At 43.2% G+C, this 17,457-nt stretch overlaps 1 protein-coding gene across 7 annotated transcripts in view; it reads left to right on the plus strand.

Moving 5' to 3' along the window:
- The window catches only part of LOC135208401 (formylglycine-generating enzyme-like), a 226,969-nt gene that overhangs the window by 178,866 nt on the left and 30,646 nt on the right, over positions 1–17,457 (plus strand). Inside the window, exon 6 of one of the 7 annotated variants that reach the window (XM_064240537.1) lies at positions 12,139–13,404. The exons of the other annotated variants lie outside the window; for them this stretch is intronic. Within the exon in view, the coding sequence (XP_064096607.1) occupies positions 12,139–12,165 (27 nt within the window). The 3' untranslated portion in view covers positions 12,166–13,404. Of the gene's footprint in view, positions 1–12,138; positions 13,405–17,457 lie in introns of those variants that run through there. 7 annotated transcript variants of the gene reach the window in all.

The following is a 17,457-nucleotide window of genomic DNA, read 5'->3' on the forward strand; positions in this document are numbered from 1 at the left end:
AATCTAGTAGGAGTCACGATCATTTCAGGCTCAAGGAGACGGGAGAGAGCCAAGATCGGTTCAAGCGCCAGGAGTCTTCGGAACGTCAGGAGGCGAACAAGCACCAGGAGTGGTTCAGGCACCATGATTCTGCGGATCACCAGGAGTCAAGCAGAAGACAGGAGTCAGTCAGGCGCAAGGAATCAGTCAGCTGTCACGAGTCGGTAAGGCTCCAGGAGCCTCTCAAGCGCCAGGATTCAGGGCGCCAGGAGTCAGGGCGGCAGGAGTCAGGGCGCCAGGAGCCTCGCAGGCGGCAGGAGTCAGGGCGTCAGGAGCCTCTCAGGCGCCAGGAGTCAGTCAGGGAGCTTCAGAAGAGCAGGCATCAAGAGCCTGTTAAGCACAAGGAACTTTGCAACTTCCAGGATCCTCATAGTTCATTTTTCGCTAGGAATTATTCTCCTCCTTCAACTTCGAACAAGTATGTGTCTAGAAATCAGCGCACTCCTTCGCGGGAAAGGAGTACTTCTCCGGGCAAGAGCCCTATTCCTTCCAAACGTTCTCCTTCAGTTGGTCCTTTAGAAGAAGTATCTGATGAAGATAAACCTGTAGATGTAGCAGTCTCGGACTACAAGAGGCTCTCGTTACTGCTACTCAAGGAGTTCGGAGACTCCCTTCATCCTGCTGACCCTCCTTCTCCGGGATCGCTTATGTCCAGCACTAGAGCACATAAGTCTCCATCTTTTTATGCATGAAAAAGGCTTTGAAAAACTTTGCAGAATGGCTACAAGCAAAGAGGGAAGCTGGTAAAACAGTTTTTTCATGCCCTCCTTCCAAATTAACAGGGAAGCCCGGAAGGTGGTACGAGACCAAAGAGCCCATGGGATTGGGTCTCCCGTCGTCAGCAGACGCTGATTTTGCCTCATTGGTAGACGCCTCCAGGAGACGGTCTCTTCTTTCGGCAAAGGCAACTTGGGGCATGTGTGAGCTTGACCATCTCCTCAAGGGCCTTTTCAAGACTTTAGAAGTCTTTAACTTTATGGACTGGGCCTTGGGGGCTTTAGCGAAGAGAGCCCAGGACGCGGATTTTGTCTCTATGGAAGAACTCTAGTGTTTTGGCATGCCTAGATAGAGCGGTTATGGATGGCTCAGTGGAAATTGCCTCTCTGTTTGGAACAGGAGTACTAAAGAAAAGATCGGTCTTCAGTTCTTTCCTCGCGAGAGCGGTATCTCCTCTACAGAGATCCTCTCTTTTATTCGCCCCACTTTCCTCGCATCTATTCCTGCAGGAAACTGTTAAGGAGGTAGCTAAATCCTTAACAGAGAAAGCAACCCAGGATCTCCTCACACATTCGGCTAAGAAGTTCAGACCTGCCGTACCTATTGAGAAGAAAGAGAAGCCCTCTTTTGTACAGCCCTTTCGGGGAGCCTCCACTTCTAGAGCCCCTACTAGAGGTCGCAGACCAGAGCGAAGGAGTAGAGCATCTAGAAGGTCCTTCGGGAAGTCTAGATGAACAGAGAGTCCTCCAGACAAAAATAGGCGCCAGACTACTTCATTTTGCCGAAGTCTGGGCGCAGAAGGGAGCGGACTCATGGTCCCTCTCTATCCTAAGAAAAGGATATTTAATCCCCTTCAGGGAAAATCCTCCCTTGACTACAACTCCAAGGGAGTTGATTGCAAGATACTCAGATCCGGTCCGAAGGCTAGCGATTCGGCAGGCAGTGGAACAGATGATTTTTAAGGAAGCGGTAGAAACAGTACAAGATCTCCAGTCTCCAGGATTTTACAATCGGTTGTTCCTGGTACCAAAAGTATCGGGGGGTTGGAGACCGGTGCTAGACGTCAGTGCTCTGAATTTCTTCGTTATGAAAAAGAAATTCTCGATGGAGACGTCTTCCTCTGTTCTGTCTGCTCTTCGTCCAGGGGACTGGATGGTGTCCCTGGACCTTCAGGATGCATATTTCCATGTGCCAATTCATCCGGCATCTCGGAAATACCTGAGATTCATGTTTCAAGGAAAAGTCTTTCAGTTCCGAGCGTTGTGTTTCGGACTTTCGACAGCCCCTCAAGTCTTCACGGACATCGTGAAGAACGTAGCTCATTGGCTGCATCTGGAAGGCATCAGGATCTCACTATATTTAGACAATTGGCTAATAAGAGCCCAATCGAAGAAACAATGTCTGGAGGACCTTTACGTAACTCTAAACTTGACAAAGTCCCTGGGACTTTTAGTCAATCTCGAGAAATCTATGCTGACTCCCCAGCAAAGCATTGTCTATCTGGGGATTCAGATGGATTCTCGGGATTTTCTAGCGTCTTCTTCTCAAGAAAGGAGAGAACGCTGCTTGGAAAAGGTGACAGTCTTCCTAAAGAAAGAACGTTGTTCTACGAGGGAGTGGATGAGTCTACTGGGGACCCTCTCCTCGATAGAACAGTTTGTTTCTTTAGGAAGGCTGCACCTCAGACCCCTTCAATTTTATCTGAAGGAGAGATGGGATTGGAAGTCTCAAGAACTAGGAGAGACTTTTCCAGTATCGAAGAAAATCAAGGAGAATCTCCTCTGGTGGTTAGATCCACAGAAGCTAAGCAAGGGGATCTCTCTTCACTTAAAGAACCCTCGCCTAGCGTTATTTGCAGACGCTTCAGATTCGGGATGGGGAGCAACATTAGGTTCGAGAGAAGTGTCAGGCACCTGGAAAGGAGAACAGGTGTCCTGGCACATAAACAAGAAGGAACTAACAGCCATTCATCTGGCTCTCGTTCATTTCGAGGAGCAGGTTTCAGGTCTGGTGATTCAAATTCACTCGGACAATACAACAGCCCTAGCATATATAAAGAAACAGGGGGGACACATTCCTTCTCCCTGTACGAGTCAGCGAAGGATCTACTGATTTGGGCTCAAGAAAGGGAAATCTCTCTCCTCACAAGGTTTGTGCAGGGAGAGAGAAATGTCCGTGCAGATCTCTTAAGCAGAAAAGACCAAGTCCTACCCACGGAATGGACCCTCAATCTTCAAGTCTGCCAACAACTGTGGCAATTGTGGGGAAGACCGAACGTAGACCTGTTCGCTACCAACAAGAACTACAGGCTAGAAAATTATTGCTCCCCAATCTCGGATCCTCAAGCAGTAGCCATAGACTGCTTTCTGCTAGACTGGACAGGTTTAGACACTTGCGCCTTCCCCCCTTTCAAGATAGTAGGGGAAGTGTTAAGGAAGTTCGCCTGCTCAGAGGGAACAAGAATGACTCTAATCGCTCCCTTCTGGCCAGCTCTAGATTGGTTCACAGAGGTACTGGAGTGGATAGTGGATTTTCCCAGATCGCTTCCACTAAGGAGCGATCTTCTCAAACAGCCCCACTTCGACAGATTTCACAAGAACCTCCCCGCACTAAGTCTGACTGCCTTCAGACTATCGAAGGACTCGTCAGAGCAAGGGGCTTTTCGCGCGAAGTTGCGAAGGCTATTGCAAGAGCCAGGAGAGATTCCACCTCTAAAGTGTATCAGTCGAAGTGGGAGGTGTTTAGAAGATGGTGTAAGACTAAGAAAATATCCTCTTCCAGTACCTCTGTAGCTAACATCGCCGATTTTCTTCTCTACTTGAAGAAGAATTGTAACCTGGCAGTATCAACAATGAAAGGTTACAGAAGTATGCTAGCCTCTGTTTTTAGGCATAGAGGCCTAGATCTAACTAATAATAAAGATCTTCATGACCTTATAAGGTCTTTTGAAACCACGAAAGACCAGAGGATTAGAAGACCTAGCTGGAACTTGGATGTAGTCCTTGAGTTCCTCATGTCAGGAAAGTTTGTACCTTCTCATACAGCATCATTTAAAGACTTAACGAGGAAGTCTTTATTTCTCTTCGCGCTAGCAACAGCTAAGAGAGTTAGTGAGCTACAGGCTTTGGAAGGAAGAGTAGGTTTTAGAAAGGATCAGCGTTTTGCTCCTTTAAACCACTCTTCTTAGCAAAAAATGAAAATCCTTCCAAACCATGGCCTAGAAACTTCGAGGTAAAAAGACTTTCTTCCCTAATGGGAAAAGAACTGAGAGGACTTTGTGTCCTGTCAGGGCCCTCAAAGTTCTACCTGAAACAAAAAGCCTTATTAGGAGGTACAGAAGAAAGTCTCTGGTGCTTTGTTAAAGATCCTAAGAGACCTATTTCGAAGAACGCCCTAACGTTCTTCATAAAGGATGTGATCAAAGAAGCTCACCTGCATGCAGCAAGAGCACTCAAGATTTTCAGAGTGAGAGCACATGAAGTGAGAGCCATAGCTACATCAATGGCTTTTCACAAAACTTGTTCACTTCAGGCTCTTATAGAGTCAACATATTGGAGATGCAACTCTGTTTCGCCCTCAATTATTTAAGAGATGTGAAAATTTCTTATGAAAAGTGCTTTGCTCTTGGAGCTTACGTTTCTGCGGATTCAGTGCTGGGAGAAGGAGCTGAGGCTAATCCTTCTTAAATTAGTTTAGTGTTAATTTGTTCTTTAGATTATTGGTTGTTGTTTTTATTGGTCGATTGTAAGAGGGAATAGGGGACCCTCTTGCAATTCATAGGTTTTAACATTACTAATATGGTCAGGTGATCGGGATTGGCTTCAGTGCTCCTTGTGTTTTACTTAGAGAAACCTAAAACTCTGTCATGTAAGAGGGCTAGTCCCCATTGATATGACAAATGTGAAGGCTCTACCATGTAAGTGGGTCAGCCCCCATTGGTACGATCCAGAGTAGGCTCTGTCGCGTAAGCGGGCTAGCCCCCATTGACATGATCCAAAGAGTTGTTCAGTCATAGGTACATACCTCGCTGGCGAATTCTTTGAGGCAGGGGACAGACTAAATAGAGTAAATCATGAAGTCTTCTGCCCAATCAGGTAAGAACCATGGATTTTATATCCGAAAACATATGTTGTTTTTTCCCTGTTTTTTAATATATTTATTATAGTTATGTTTAGCTGTCTCTTACCCTCCACCAAGGGTGCCAATCAGCTAAGTATATATCTGCTGGGTAAGTTTTCATGTACAAAAATGATATTGTTAAGATACAATAAAGTTTTGTACATACTTACCTGGCAGATATATACGATAAATGGCCCACCCATCCTCCCCTCAGGAGACAGGTGGAAGAGAAAATCTGGCTTAGAAAACGGGAATGGTGGATCACCTGACCTACCTGTCGCGTGTGCCGCGAGTTTTGAAATTCTGTCGGGACGACCGAGTCTATAGCTAAGTATATATCTGCCAGGTAAGTATGTACAAAACTTTATTGTATCTTAACAATATCATTTTGCTCCCTCAGGTGTGGCGGCCTCTGCAGTTGGGGATTTGCAGTGGGCTTGGCTGAAGCTCGGGCTACCTGGTATCCCTTTGCTCTAGGGGCTGATGGTTCATTTTTTCATCTGCCCCTGTCACACATGGCTCTGCAGCAAGGATAACAACCACTCCATCTGTACCTGGGTATATGGCACCCCCACATTTGGTGTACATGCAACATGTGACCACGTAACACCTACAGTGGTGATGACATCTGGGCCACATACGTCAAAGGCGGGTCCTTTCCTGCCTCCTCTCCCTCCAGGTCACACAGTCTTGTCTCCCTCTGTAACCTGCGAGCATCCTCCCAGGATACCAACCCCCTTGGATCTCCCTCCTGTAGCCTTCAAGCCTGTTTCATCCGTGCCTGTGCCTGCTGCTGTACCAGTCCCTGATTGTGCGAGTGCTGTTGTGGTGTTGACATCTCCTGTTCCTGCTGTCCTGGATAATGCTGCTTCGGCAGCTGCTCCAGTGGCACCTTGGATGGGGGATCTGACCACCGTTCTGAGGAAGCTGGCAAAGTAGTTCAAGAAGAAGTGTAAGGTGTCTTCGTTTTCGTCTCTGTCATTGTCGTCTGCTGCCTCCTCCCCTTCATCTTCCAAGGCTCTCCTGCCAAGGAAGAAGAAGGATGCCTTCCCCCCCCACCCCAGAAGTCTTGATCTGGGACTTCTAAGGGTCTGTCTCCCCATTCTGGGAAAACAAGTGGGTCTTCCGCTGGTCCTCCTGTTCCTTCAAGAATGGGAACTGTCTTGTCGCCCCCATTAGCGCGCGAGTCGGGGACCGTCAGAGTTCAAGCTTCGGCTCATACTTCTACACCTAGTACTAGAGGTTCTGCCTCTTGGACTAGTACCGTTTAGGGTTCAGGTTCGCAAGTTTCCCCAAGTGCACGCAAGTCTATCAACGAGCGTGCAGCTATAGTCTCGCAGCGATTGCCCAGTCCCCAGGGTTGACATGATGGTCTGGCAAGATCATACACGTGGTAAGACCAGTAGGAGGTCCCCCATTCAGTCCTCTCGAGAGGTTTCGACCTCTTCAAGGACTGGGACACGTCGTGAAGACGTTACTCACTCTCATCAGTCAGGTGCACGCTACTCTCAACCCGGTCCGCAGTCTCACGCTGCCAACTAGCGTTTTTGCTGCCATGCAAGAGTGTTGTTCCGTGCCTCGGGGGAGCGCTTCTCCGGAGCGAGAGCACTCTTCTAGACCTGTGATTCACTCACCCCTGCTGGTTGGTGATCGATTGCAGCCCAGCTCATTCTGTTAGTTCTGCTAGGAGGGTGAGCTGGAGGGTCAGATCTTCCTCACCTGTCCCTTCAACTTCTTTGGGATACACTGGGAGGGGTGAGGCAATCCCTGCCCAAGTTTGCCATGAGAGCTTAGTTCCTGGCATGGTCTTAGGACCCGAAAAGTCGTATGCTCAAGTGGTTCAGGAAGGTCATAGGGGGTCTGTCGAGGCTCTTCCATAGGTAGAGGGTTGAGGGAGGAACACATCCTAGAAGGACTTGATGGTCCTTCCCCTCAGGATGGAGTCACTCCTGAGATTCAGAGGCCATTTGCCGAGATCATCTCACTGATTTGTCAGCATAATGACCTAGAAGGGTCCACGGTAGCTTTTTCTGACCCCTTTCACAGTTGGAGTTGTTCTGGGGTCCTAAGAAAGAACCTAGCGCCTCTACGAGCTTATCGTGGTCTTCTTTGTGTGAAACGGTGTTGGACCAGCTGAACAATCTTGTCTCAGGACAAGAGAATTTGCTTAGGGCCAACAGATTGGACAAGCTGCTTCCCCCTCTTCTACCACGACAGAAGCATTTCTATTTGCCCTCAGACAACCCTTTGCTGACTAAACAGAATAGAGCCAGAGCTAGTTCATCTGACCTCTGGCTTGCCAAGAACATTTGGTTTACGCAACAAGAGGCAGTGGGCTTGGACGCTACTGCTATGGCAGCCTTCTAAGCAGTCTCTTGCCTGGATCTGTGGGCCCTCACAGTATCCAAGGTTGCTGCATCCTGAGGACCAGTAGTTCTGATTTTGATACATTTGCAGTAGTGGCTGCTAGCCACCTCTGGAGGTCTAGATGATTGTTCCATCACTCATGACAAATTATTTCCATCTATCATTGTTTGACCAAAGAATGTTGTTTTAGGGAATCCCATAATAGAGCTACAAGCTGATCTGTATATAAAAAGTTTATATAAAGCCAGAAGAGCATGCTGATAGAATGCATCTTCTGTAGACGGAAAATGCCGTAGACCTCTGTGAATTGTGCTATATAGTATTTGTGCTCTTGCTTCATTCAGCGTCCCATCATGTTTTCCATGCAAAGATAAATGAGGATAAGAGAGTTGCATCAGTTTGTAAAGAAAACCCAGAAGAATTCTTTGTGCATGTTAATAGTAGGAAACCAATTAAAAATAGCATAGGTCCCCTAAGGGACAATAGAGGTAACCTGGTGAACTCGGACTTGGAAAAAGCAAAGTTATTTAATCAGTATTTTACAAGTGCTTTCATACTTGAATGCAGTTCCAATACAGAAACAAGGAAATGCTGCCGCAGCTCTACACATCAATAGTTAGACCTCATCTTAAGTATGCTGTGCAGTTTTGGGTCACCAACACTAAGTAAAGACATAAATAGATTAGAAGGGGTACAAGCAAGATCCCGACAAAATTAATTGCCATCTATCAGGCAAATGGGTTACCGAAGACGACTAGAGAGCCTGAACATGTATGGCTTAGAAACACGACGACTGTGAGGACAACTAATAGAAACATTTAAAATACTGAAAGGCATAATAAAAGTAGACAGTAACCTATTTACATTAAAAGATAACTGGACAAGAAATAATGGATGGAAACAAGAACTGAAGAAATAAAACACAAACCACTGTGGGAACTTCTTTACATACAAGATATGTGACACATGGAATAAACTGCCACCAGAAGTTGTGAACAGCACCAGTTTGGAAGAGATTAAAAGAAAGCTAGACAAAATCATTAGTACACTGTAAGTGAACAGTAAAACCTGCTCCTAGAGATAAGTGAGCACATGATGTCTCTTCAGATGAACTAACAAGTCTTTGAGACATTTTAATCCTTGTAACTCTCTCTCTCTCTCTCCTCTCTCTCCTCTCTCTCTCTCTCTCTCTCTCGCCTCTCATCTCTCTCATCTCCTTCTCTCTCTCTCTCAATGAAATATGAATTACTGTATCATAAACTTTTATGTACAAAATTTAAGATAATAATTCCATTAATAGGGAGGAGGGGTGGGATGTTTTAGAGAACAAGACTGAGTTTGACACAGCCTGGTGCATTAACCTGTCCTTCGTGTCAGCCCAGTGTTGGTCTATCACGTCCTCCAGCTCAGTCCGAGGGAACAGGAACTGACATTCTAAATGGTCCCCATTCCTTAGCGCCAACAAGGACTCGGTCAACCGATCTTGCTATCCTGGACAAAGCCGAGTCTCTTCTGATCAGAAGAAGATTAGCCCACAAATTGATGCTGAGATGTGAGAGATACGAGAATACCTTGCCCCCAGACTGCAACAAACTGGCAAGAGAAGAAGCACACACCAACCGCTCTGGGGACCTGTCAGGTGCAATCTTGGCAATGACCGTCGACCAGAAGTCCAACCATGACACAGTCTGTAACATGGAGGCTGCCATAGACTCCAAAGCTGAGGCATCCTGCGGAGACCAAGGACAGCGCCACTGACCTCACCTGCTCCAGAGTCAACCCTGGCTTCAGACGAATGATGTCCGGGTTAAGATGACGAGACAACAAGTAGGCAGAGTTCGTAGCATAATACTTCCTATGCCTCGTGAGTGGAGGGGCGAGCAACTTTGAAGAACCCCTTGACCGAAGAGACCCGTCCCAATCTGACACAGAGGCGTTCACCTTATGCAAGACCAACTGGACATGTCCCAATAAGGAAAGCTAAAACGACGACTTAGGATCTTGTGTAGCCTCCAGTAAGGCTTCCAAGCAAGGAGTGAAAGATGACCAACCCTGAGTCCTACTCTCCAAATTGTTGAACCCATGAATGAGATCAACAACTTCGGTAAAGGAAGACAAAAACTCTTGTGTGTGTCCTTCCTCCTGCTCCGGCAACAGAGACCAACGACGAGAAGATGTAGGCTTATCCAACACGCCTTCCTCATGCAGACCAACAGAAGACCCAGCAACCAAAAAGGCTGAAGCGCCAGCCGACCTGTCTGCGCTAGAGCCGAGCACCAACTCCTGCGTTGAACCAACCGTAACACTAGGAACATTACTACACACACTCCTAATAGATGACTCGCGTATGTCGCGGTATGCATCTGTGCGGGGCAGACACAAGTACGTGCAAAGGAGTAGCGTCTTGAACACTTGACAAAGAACAAGAATTCCTTGGAGTCAAACCCCGGACAGCATCAAGGGGAGGGGGAGTTGCACACTCCGGCTGCACTACTTCCACGTTCACAACCTTCGATATCTTCACAGGCACCTTGAGATCCTTATAGCAACGAATAGGCCCTGGTGCTGAAGAAGCAGAAGAATCAGCAACATGCACACAAACGTGCAAGGTTGCAACACACGACTCGAAGCAGAGAACGAAGCAGTCACTGCAGATTGCACAGGGTATGAAACACTAACACTCTCAGGAACACGGGCGTGCCTCTCCTCACTCGTAGACGAAGAAAAGGCCAAGTCCTTAACCTTCCAAAACTTGATACACTGACATGGCAGAGATGGGGGAGAAGGAGAGCATGACAGCACTGACTTCTTACACATCCTCTTGTCAGGAGGAGGTGGCAATGCAACACGCTTGTTCCCAGTTTTCCAAGCCAACATGGCAGCAAACCTATCTTCCAAAACAGAATCCAATCTGTTAAGAACCACCTGACATAAAGCCTCAGACAAATCAGCAAGAGAGGGTGCAGATGACAAGGAAGGGAGATGGAGCGTACTGGATGACAGCGATGACGTCACAGGAGGAAACGATGACGACACAGAAGAGTGAGGCAGCGCAGCAGAGAGAACTGGGATGACACGATCGATGGAAGTGACGTCACCAGCGGTGCTGACATCATGGCGTCCCCTCACCCCAAGGAAGCGGTAGGCGCCACTGGCAGAGATACAAAGTGGCTGAACCCATGACATCACCAGTGGTGCTGATGTCACTGGCAGAGCAATACAATATAGCTGACCCTGGCTACCAACGAAGATGAGGGCCAGGAGGAGGGGGGAGTGCTTGGGTAGCCTGAGGGGGGAGGTGAGCATCCATGAAGTGCATCAGCAAGCCTGCAGCCCAAGCGACCCCCAGAGCGCCGCCATTTTGGACACCTCCGAATCTGAAATAAGAGAAACTGATCAGTTTTTACCCGATATACGCACACATTCCCAGATCTCACAAGATTCCTTGCTTTTCATATGCGATTTAACCAGATCCAGCTAGGTGCTAGAAAATTATCCTATTGTTCTAAAGGGTCCACAATAATACAAAGTGTAATTTTGAAGACTTTACAAAAAGCTTTCGAACCCTTCCCTGGGTTCATCTTCAGTCCAAATGAACAATAAGTTACGACAAGTACAGAGGTAAATTTAAAAAACAAGAGACATTGAAGATCGTTGACAACGGTCGTTAGCTCGTTAATGGGCCAGGTGAAGAAAGAGGGTAGTTAACAACAACTAGGTGATACCCTCTCCCCTATCAATCCTTCTGGCTGCAATCCTGTTGGATCTTCGTACAGGTTGTTGCAACATTACATGAAGTCCTTCATCCAAGGGCGTAGATTGGGCACCGTTATCAGACTGCCCCGGGGCAGCGGTTACCTGGACTGGAAGAGGCAAGGCAGAGGCAGCATCAGGAGAGGGAAAAACAGAGCCTGTCCTACAGTTAAAATCTTTTAAAAACATACTAGTAATATAAAAATATTTAAAATCCAAATGGCATATACATAGGTAACTCTTAACATTCTCCTCCCAGCTATGGTAGTAGTTGGTGTTCTTACGTATGCAACTGAAAACCTGTGCCTCAATGTACTTACGGCATGTTGCTGACTAATGTTCATGTAATTTCTCTCTCTCTCTCTCTCTCTCTCTCTCTCTCTCTCTCTCTCTCTCTCTCTCTCTCTCTCTCTCTCTCTCTCTCTCTTTTGCCCTACAAGATACGTATGTCATAATGGTAACTCTATCCCTCTGCTTTGATTTGAAGTGTTGGAAGTGTATGTATATATCTTTAAGGGTACTACTACATTTTATGATAAAATACTAATTTACAGTACAGTGGTACTTCGAGATACGAAATTAATCCGTTCCGAGACGGCTTCGTATCATGAGTTTTTCGTATCTTGAACCGCATTTTATATGTAAAATGGCTAATCCATTCCAAGCCCCCCAAAAACACCCCAGTAAATTTCATAATAAAGCTAAATTGACCTATAAACAATGAAATACTACAACAATTTGGACCATTCAATGCCTAACTTAATACGTACTAGTAGTACTAATATATGTATGTACCTGTAAATAAAGTGTATTAGTGTACATGGTATCAAGAAATGCTGTACGGTACATACATACGTATGTAGTAAAATGTGGAAGCTTACCTTTCGAGTGAGGCTGTCTCCGAAAGTGGTGACAGAGGAGGAGTACACATGGCAGAAAATTTGTTACGTAGTATGTACACTTAACTTAACGAAAACACATTAAAAATGTCAGGAAACATAAACTAAACTTTAAGAAAACACTTAACAAAACCCTAATACTTAACTTTACAAAAAACTTAAAATTATTATTCTTTTCTTTTTTTATTTTTACTTTTTTTTTTTTTTTTTTTTTTTTTTTTTTTATACTTTACATTTTTTACAGACTTTCAATTTCTTCACCACCGAATAGATGCCAGTCTGTTTACGGAATTTTTCGAACCACCCATGAGAAGCCTTGAAGTCTGGGGTTGCCGTCGATGTCCCTTCTCCTTCGTCGTCTTCGACTTGGGCAATCAAATTGCCGAAAATAGCACTGGCCTTCTGGTAGATTGCCGTCTCGGTTATCGTATCGCCAGCGATTTCTTTGTCCTCAATCCATAGAAGAAGCAGCCTCTCCATTTCATCATGCACATGGCTCCTCTTGTTGGACAAAATAGTCACGCCCTTGGAAGGTGTAGCTGCTTTGATGGCTTCCTTTTGCTTAAGGATGGTGCCTATCATCGATGGACTTCAGCCGTATTCCTTAGCGATCACACTCAACTGCATGCCAGCTTCATACTTTTTTATTATCTCCATTTTTGTCTGCATAGAAAGCATTCTCTTCTTTCTGTGAACTTCAGCAACTTTCTTGGGACTCATGACTATACTGTACTTAATTAAGTTATGTAGTATACTAATTAAGTTCTCACACAACACGATAAAGTAGTACAACGAAATCTCTAACACGAATTTATGTTAACAAACGAAATCATATATGTGAACGAACTAATTCCGTGTGCATACGATAACGCTGGTGAGAAGCAATGGCCGAAGAAGAACGCAGGTACGTACAATGCATGATGAGATCATGGGAGAGATGCTGACCTATAGGAGAGTAGGATCTTATGGAGGTGACTAGCATCAGGAACCAATGGGAGAGCGGGAGGATGGTGGCGAGTCTACTCAGTTGGCAGCGCGCGAGTTTTAAAATTGTTATCGGTGGTCCGGGCAAATCTCGGACTTTACAGCAACAACCTTTCGTATCTTGAACAATTTTTTTATGTAGAGCCACAAAAATCTTCGTATTTGCTTTCGTATCTCGAGTTTTTCGTAAGTTGAGCCTTTCGTATCTTGAGGTACCACTGTATTAATTTTCAAATAATATTAAGTTTAATGAGGTTAAACAATAACAATAAAGATTTTTCTCTCTCTCTCTACTTATGTATGTTTATTTGTTTTGTAGTATGATAAATAAATAATTTACCAAAGAACTAATTTTCAAATATAAATAAGATTAATAAAAGATATAGCGATTCCCAACCTTTTTATCCACTTTGAGAAAGGAGGGTTGGGGAGTAAATGACAGTTTGATATAGGTTTTTTTGGAGGGGAAAGGGTCGAAAGGAGTCTCTCTCTCTCTCTCTCTCTCTCTCTCTCTCTCTCTCTCTCTCTCTCTCTCTCTCTCTCTCTCTCTCTCTCTCTCTATTATTATTATTTGCTATGTCTCAGAAATGCAGTAGTACCTTGTACTTCGAACTTAATCTGTTCCAGAAGGCTGTTGTAACTAGCAACGGCGAGTTACAGCATTCAGTACAAATGTCATGTACTTGGCAAACCCACAATGTGCGCAGTGGGGCTGCGCAGTGAGTGAGAATGTGTCAAGTGCGTCGGCAGCCTATGAATGTAGTTCAAGGGTTTAGTTAATTGCCCATAGCTGCCTCGGTTTTGGATTCAAGATTTTCTGTATTCTATATATAATTTGGGAACTTCAAATTTAGCTAAATATGACACTGAATACAATTTAAACAAAAATATATTCTGTAATATAAATAGAGACTAAGTTTAACTTTTATTCACGAAATTTACACAGTTTTTTAAACAAGATTTTCTTTAGTAAGTTCATTGCAGTCACAGTCAATTTATTAGCATGTTCTGAAGTATAAGAAATGAAAAGGCATTTTCTATTTTGAGTAAAATATATATTGCATTAAAGATTTTCAGTAGGTATTCTTGATATAATTTGAGAACTTCAGATATAGATGAATATGACACTGAATACTACTTACAGGAAAATATATTGGGTAATTATATAAATATTTTTGAATTTTAAGTTTTATTCAGGAAATTTACATAGTTTTTCAACATGTTTTCTGAAGAATGAAAATGCATTTTTATAATTTTATTAGTATATCATTGATTCCTGCCAATGGATGAAGCCTGAAGGGGAGTTTGCATAATCACAAACACGACCTCGTGTGTCACTGAGTCCTCTCGATTTGCCTCACTAATTTCAAATATAATACATACTAAAAAAGTACAGAATAGTGCTATAATAATGATTGTGGGATATATATGTATATGCAGTTTGAATAAGTAAGAAAGACAAATACGTACACAAAAGAAGAAACGTGGGCCTTTGTAAAAATTAAACTATTTTATGACAGGTGCGGTTGTTAAGAAATTTATATAAAGAAAAAATTGCAAATTATTTAGCAGAAAATACATTTATTTTGACTTCTAATTCTTTCTAAGCCATAGTAATATGTAAATATTGTATGTATATTTAATTTTGTAACATCCTACCTATTATGTAATGAATGTGATATATTTTTAATAAAAGATAAAAAAAAGAGATTTGCCTCACTCCTGGCAGTAGGGTTTTTTAAATAAAAATCAAGTAGTGCAACACACAAGTGGCTAACACCAAAGACTCAATGCAATCATGAAGAAGATTTATGGGAGTTCTGAAACACACTCAATCTATGGGAAATAAATGGAAAATATTGATTTAGTTATTAGACTTTATATCTATATGGTGGCGTCCATGTTCACGACTCGGTACATAAGTCAGAATATTTCATAACTAAATCGCTAATAAATCGTAATGCCTTCATGGAACTTGCCTTCCTTTAAAAACTGTTAAAATGTGGGTGTGGCCTAAACCGTGGGTGACTTGCACGTGCGACTACATAAATACCTAATCTCATCTAAACTTGCACAATGATGTAATAGTTCATTGCGGCAGTCGTCATGGAGTCGATATCAGCTGACTTTTATTTTTTTGTTAAGCCCAAGCCCCACGACTATAGGAGATTGGTTGCCAAACCCAGCCTTTACGAAAGTCACGGTTTAAAATTGCCATTGTGTGACCCAGGATTTATAGTACAGATTCTTCTGTCTATTCTCTCCTCAACAATACCATGACACGATAACTTAAAATCATTCATTCATTATTCCTCAAAAATATAAACGCTCCCTCCCTCTACCTCAAGTTAGCTGTGTATCACTGCAACGACGAGTGATTTTGTTAATCATTTGTGCTAAATTTTATTTTGAAAAGCTTTGTTCTTTCATTTACTATTTTGTTAATATTGTTCAACTAGACCATCTCACTCAGTGCACTGAACACTGGCTCAATTAAGACTTTTCCTTCTTTTTCTGTATTGCATTTAATTTTTTTCATATTTTATCATTACTTTAAATTTATTGGGAAATTCCCTTTTTATGTGAATTGTTATTGCTTTTACATACATACAGTAATATTTTAACTCTCTTCTCCTTCTATCCTAAACATATTAATGCTCCCTCATTCAGTCTCAAGTCAGCTGGGCGTGACGTCACCGCGGTTACGTTCGATTTTATACATCTTTTATACTAAATGTTATAATGAAAGCTAAATTTTATATTAAATGCTTTATAATTTTATTTATTTTGTCGAATATTGTTATCATTAAACTATATTTTAAGTAAAAAAAATATTTAATACAGTTTAGCCTGTAGACCAAGTTGGCCGTCAAATACAAGTATAAACTAGATAGTCAGTTTTAAGCGTTTTTATAAGGGTTTCAATTATTCGCCAGTTCTAGCTGTTCAAGGAGGGGGGATCTGGTACCTATCCCCTGCAAATATGGGGAACACTATTTAATTAAAAGCACAGATAGAAATATTGAAACCAAGATACAAACAGAGATGAGTCAAGGAAAGTTAAAATTAAAGCACACGTGTGCAAAATACAATGTAAACAAGTGGTGCGTAGACTACAAAAAAGCATGTGCATCACAGCTAGGTAGTCTCAGTGTGGCAGGATCACAAGCTTGAAAACAAGTGGACAAATCCCCCCCACATAAACTTAATCAATCCAGCTACCAAACTCACCTTCAGTCACACTTTCCTCTTTACACTACAGAATACACGCTGGACAATTGACCTACCTACACAAGAACTAAAAAAAACACAACCACATATACTCACCCAACTGCAGATACTCAGGGCCATGCTGTGCTATCCGCTGGTCGAGGTCGCTGAGACACCACCAACAACAAACACAACAACCAGAACCACAACCCCACAAACCAATAACCAAGGACATTAACCCCACAACTCAACAACAACACAACAACCAAGGTCCATCCAATGTAAAAGCACTATACAAACAAACAAACAACAACAACCAAGGAACACAACCACAACTCAACAACACAGCAAACTATCAAGGAACACAACCACAACCTAACAACAAACAAGGAATACAACCACAACAAAAGACCACTGCATAAACAATCACTAACACAAAAAACCAACAACACAACAAACTAACACACACACACACCCACTAACAACACCAAGAAATCACAACAGCTCACCAACAACAACCTCAACAACTCTCAACCACAACAACTCCCATATAACTCAACAGAAACTCACAAGCACAAAAAATCTAACAGCCCAGGTACAACTCCAAAGCAAACAATATCAACTTAACAATAACTAAACAACAAATCAATAAAACACAAAACTTAACTGACTTTCAATGCCTTCAAGAGACTGCTGCTGCCGACACTACTGATCATCACCGATTCTGACTAAAGACTGACCCAAAACTGACCCCAAAACACAGAACTCTAACAACTAACTCCAGCTGCACCAGCAGACAACCCAGAACTCACCAACAGCCAATTCAACAGTTAACCATCCATCCAACAATTACACTCTCTCTCTCTCTCTCTCTCTCTCTCTCTCTCTCTCTCTCTTCTCTCTCTCTCTCTCTCAGATGTTGTTAAATGGAACTCCCATAACTTCTCCATATCAGTGTCTGTCTCTCCTGTCAACAAGAACAGGAGATAGCTGTACTGAGGAGGGAAGTAGAAGAATTAGCAAAGGAACTAAAGGAGTTGACAAGGACAAGCTAGAAGGCAAGAGAAGAGAAAACAGGATGGAAAAGGAAATTGGAGACCTAAGAAGAGAAGTGACAAACCTTAAGTAAGAGAAACAGGAATTGAACAATGACATGGTAGAAAACGAAGAGTATAGTGAAGATTAGCGAACAATTGCTTAAGACCAGAACCAGAAATGAAACAGAAACAAGCACTACACAAGCGACAAAGAAAGACGCTTGCAAGGATAAAAATTATGAATTCAAGAAAGCTGTCGGTAGAAGAGCGATAGCAGCCAGAAAACACAGTTGTCCCCCAAAAGGTATCAACACAATGAATAGATTTACTGT

This window comes from Macrobrachium nipponense, chromosome 35 (assembly GCF_015104395.2).
Source record: "Macrobrachium nipponense isolate FS-2020 chromosome 35, ASM1510439v2, whole genome shotgun sequence".
In the NCBI taxonomy this organism is placed as follows: Eukaryota; Metazoa; Arthropoda; class Malacostraca; order Decapoda; family Palaemonidae; genus Macrobrachium; species Macrobrachium nipponense.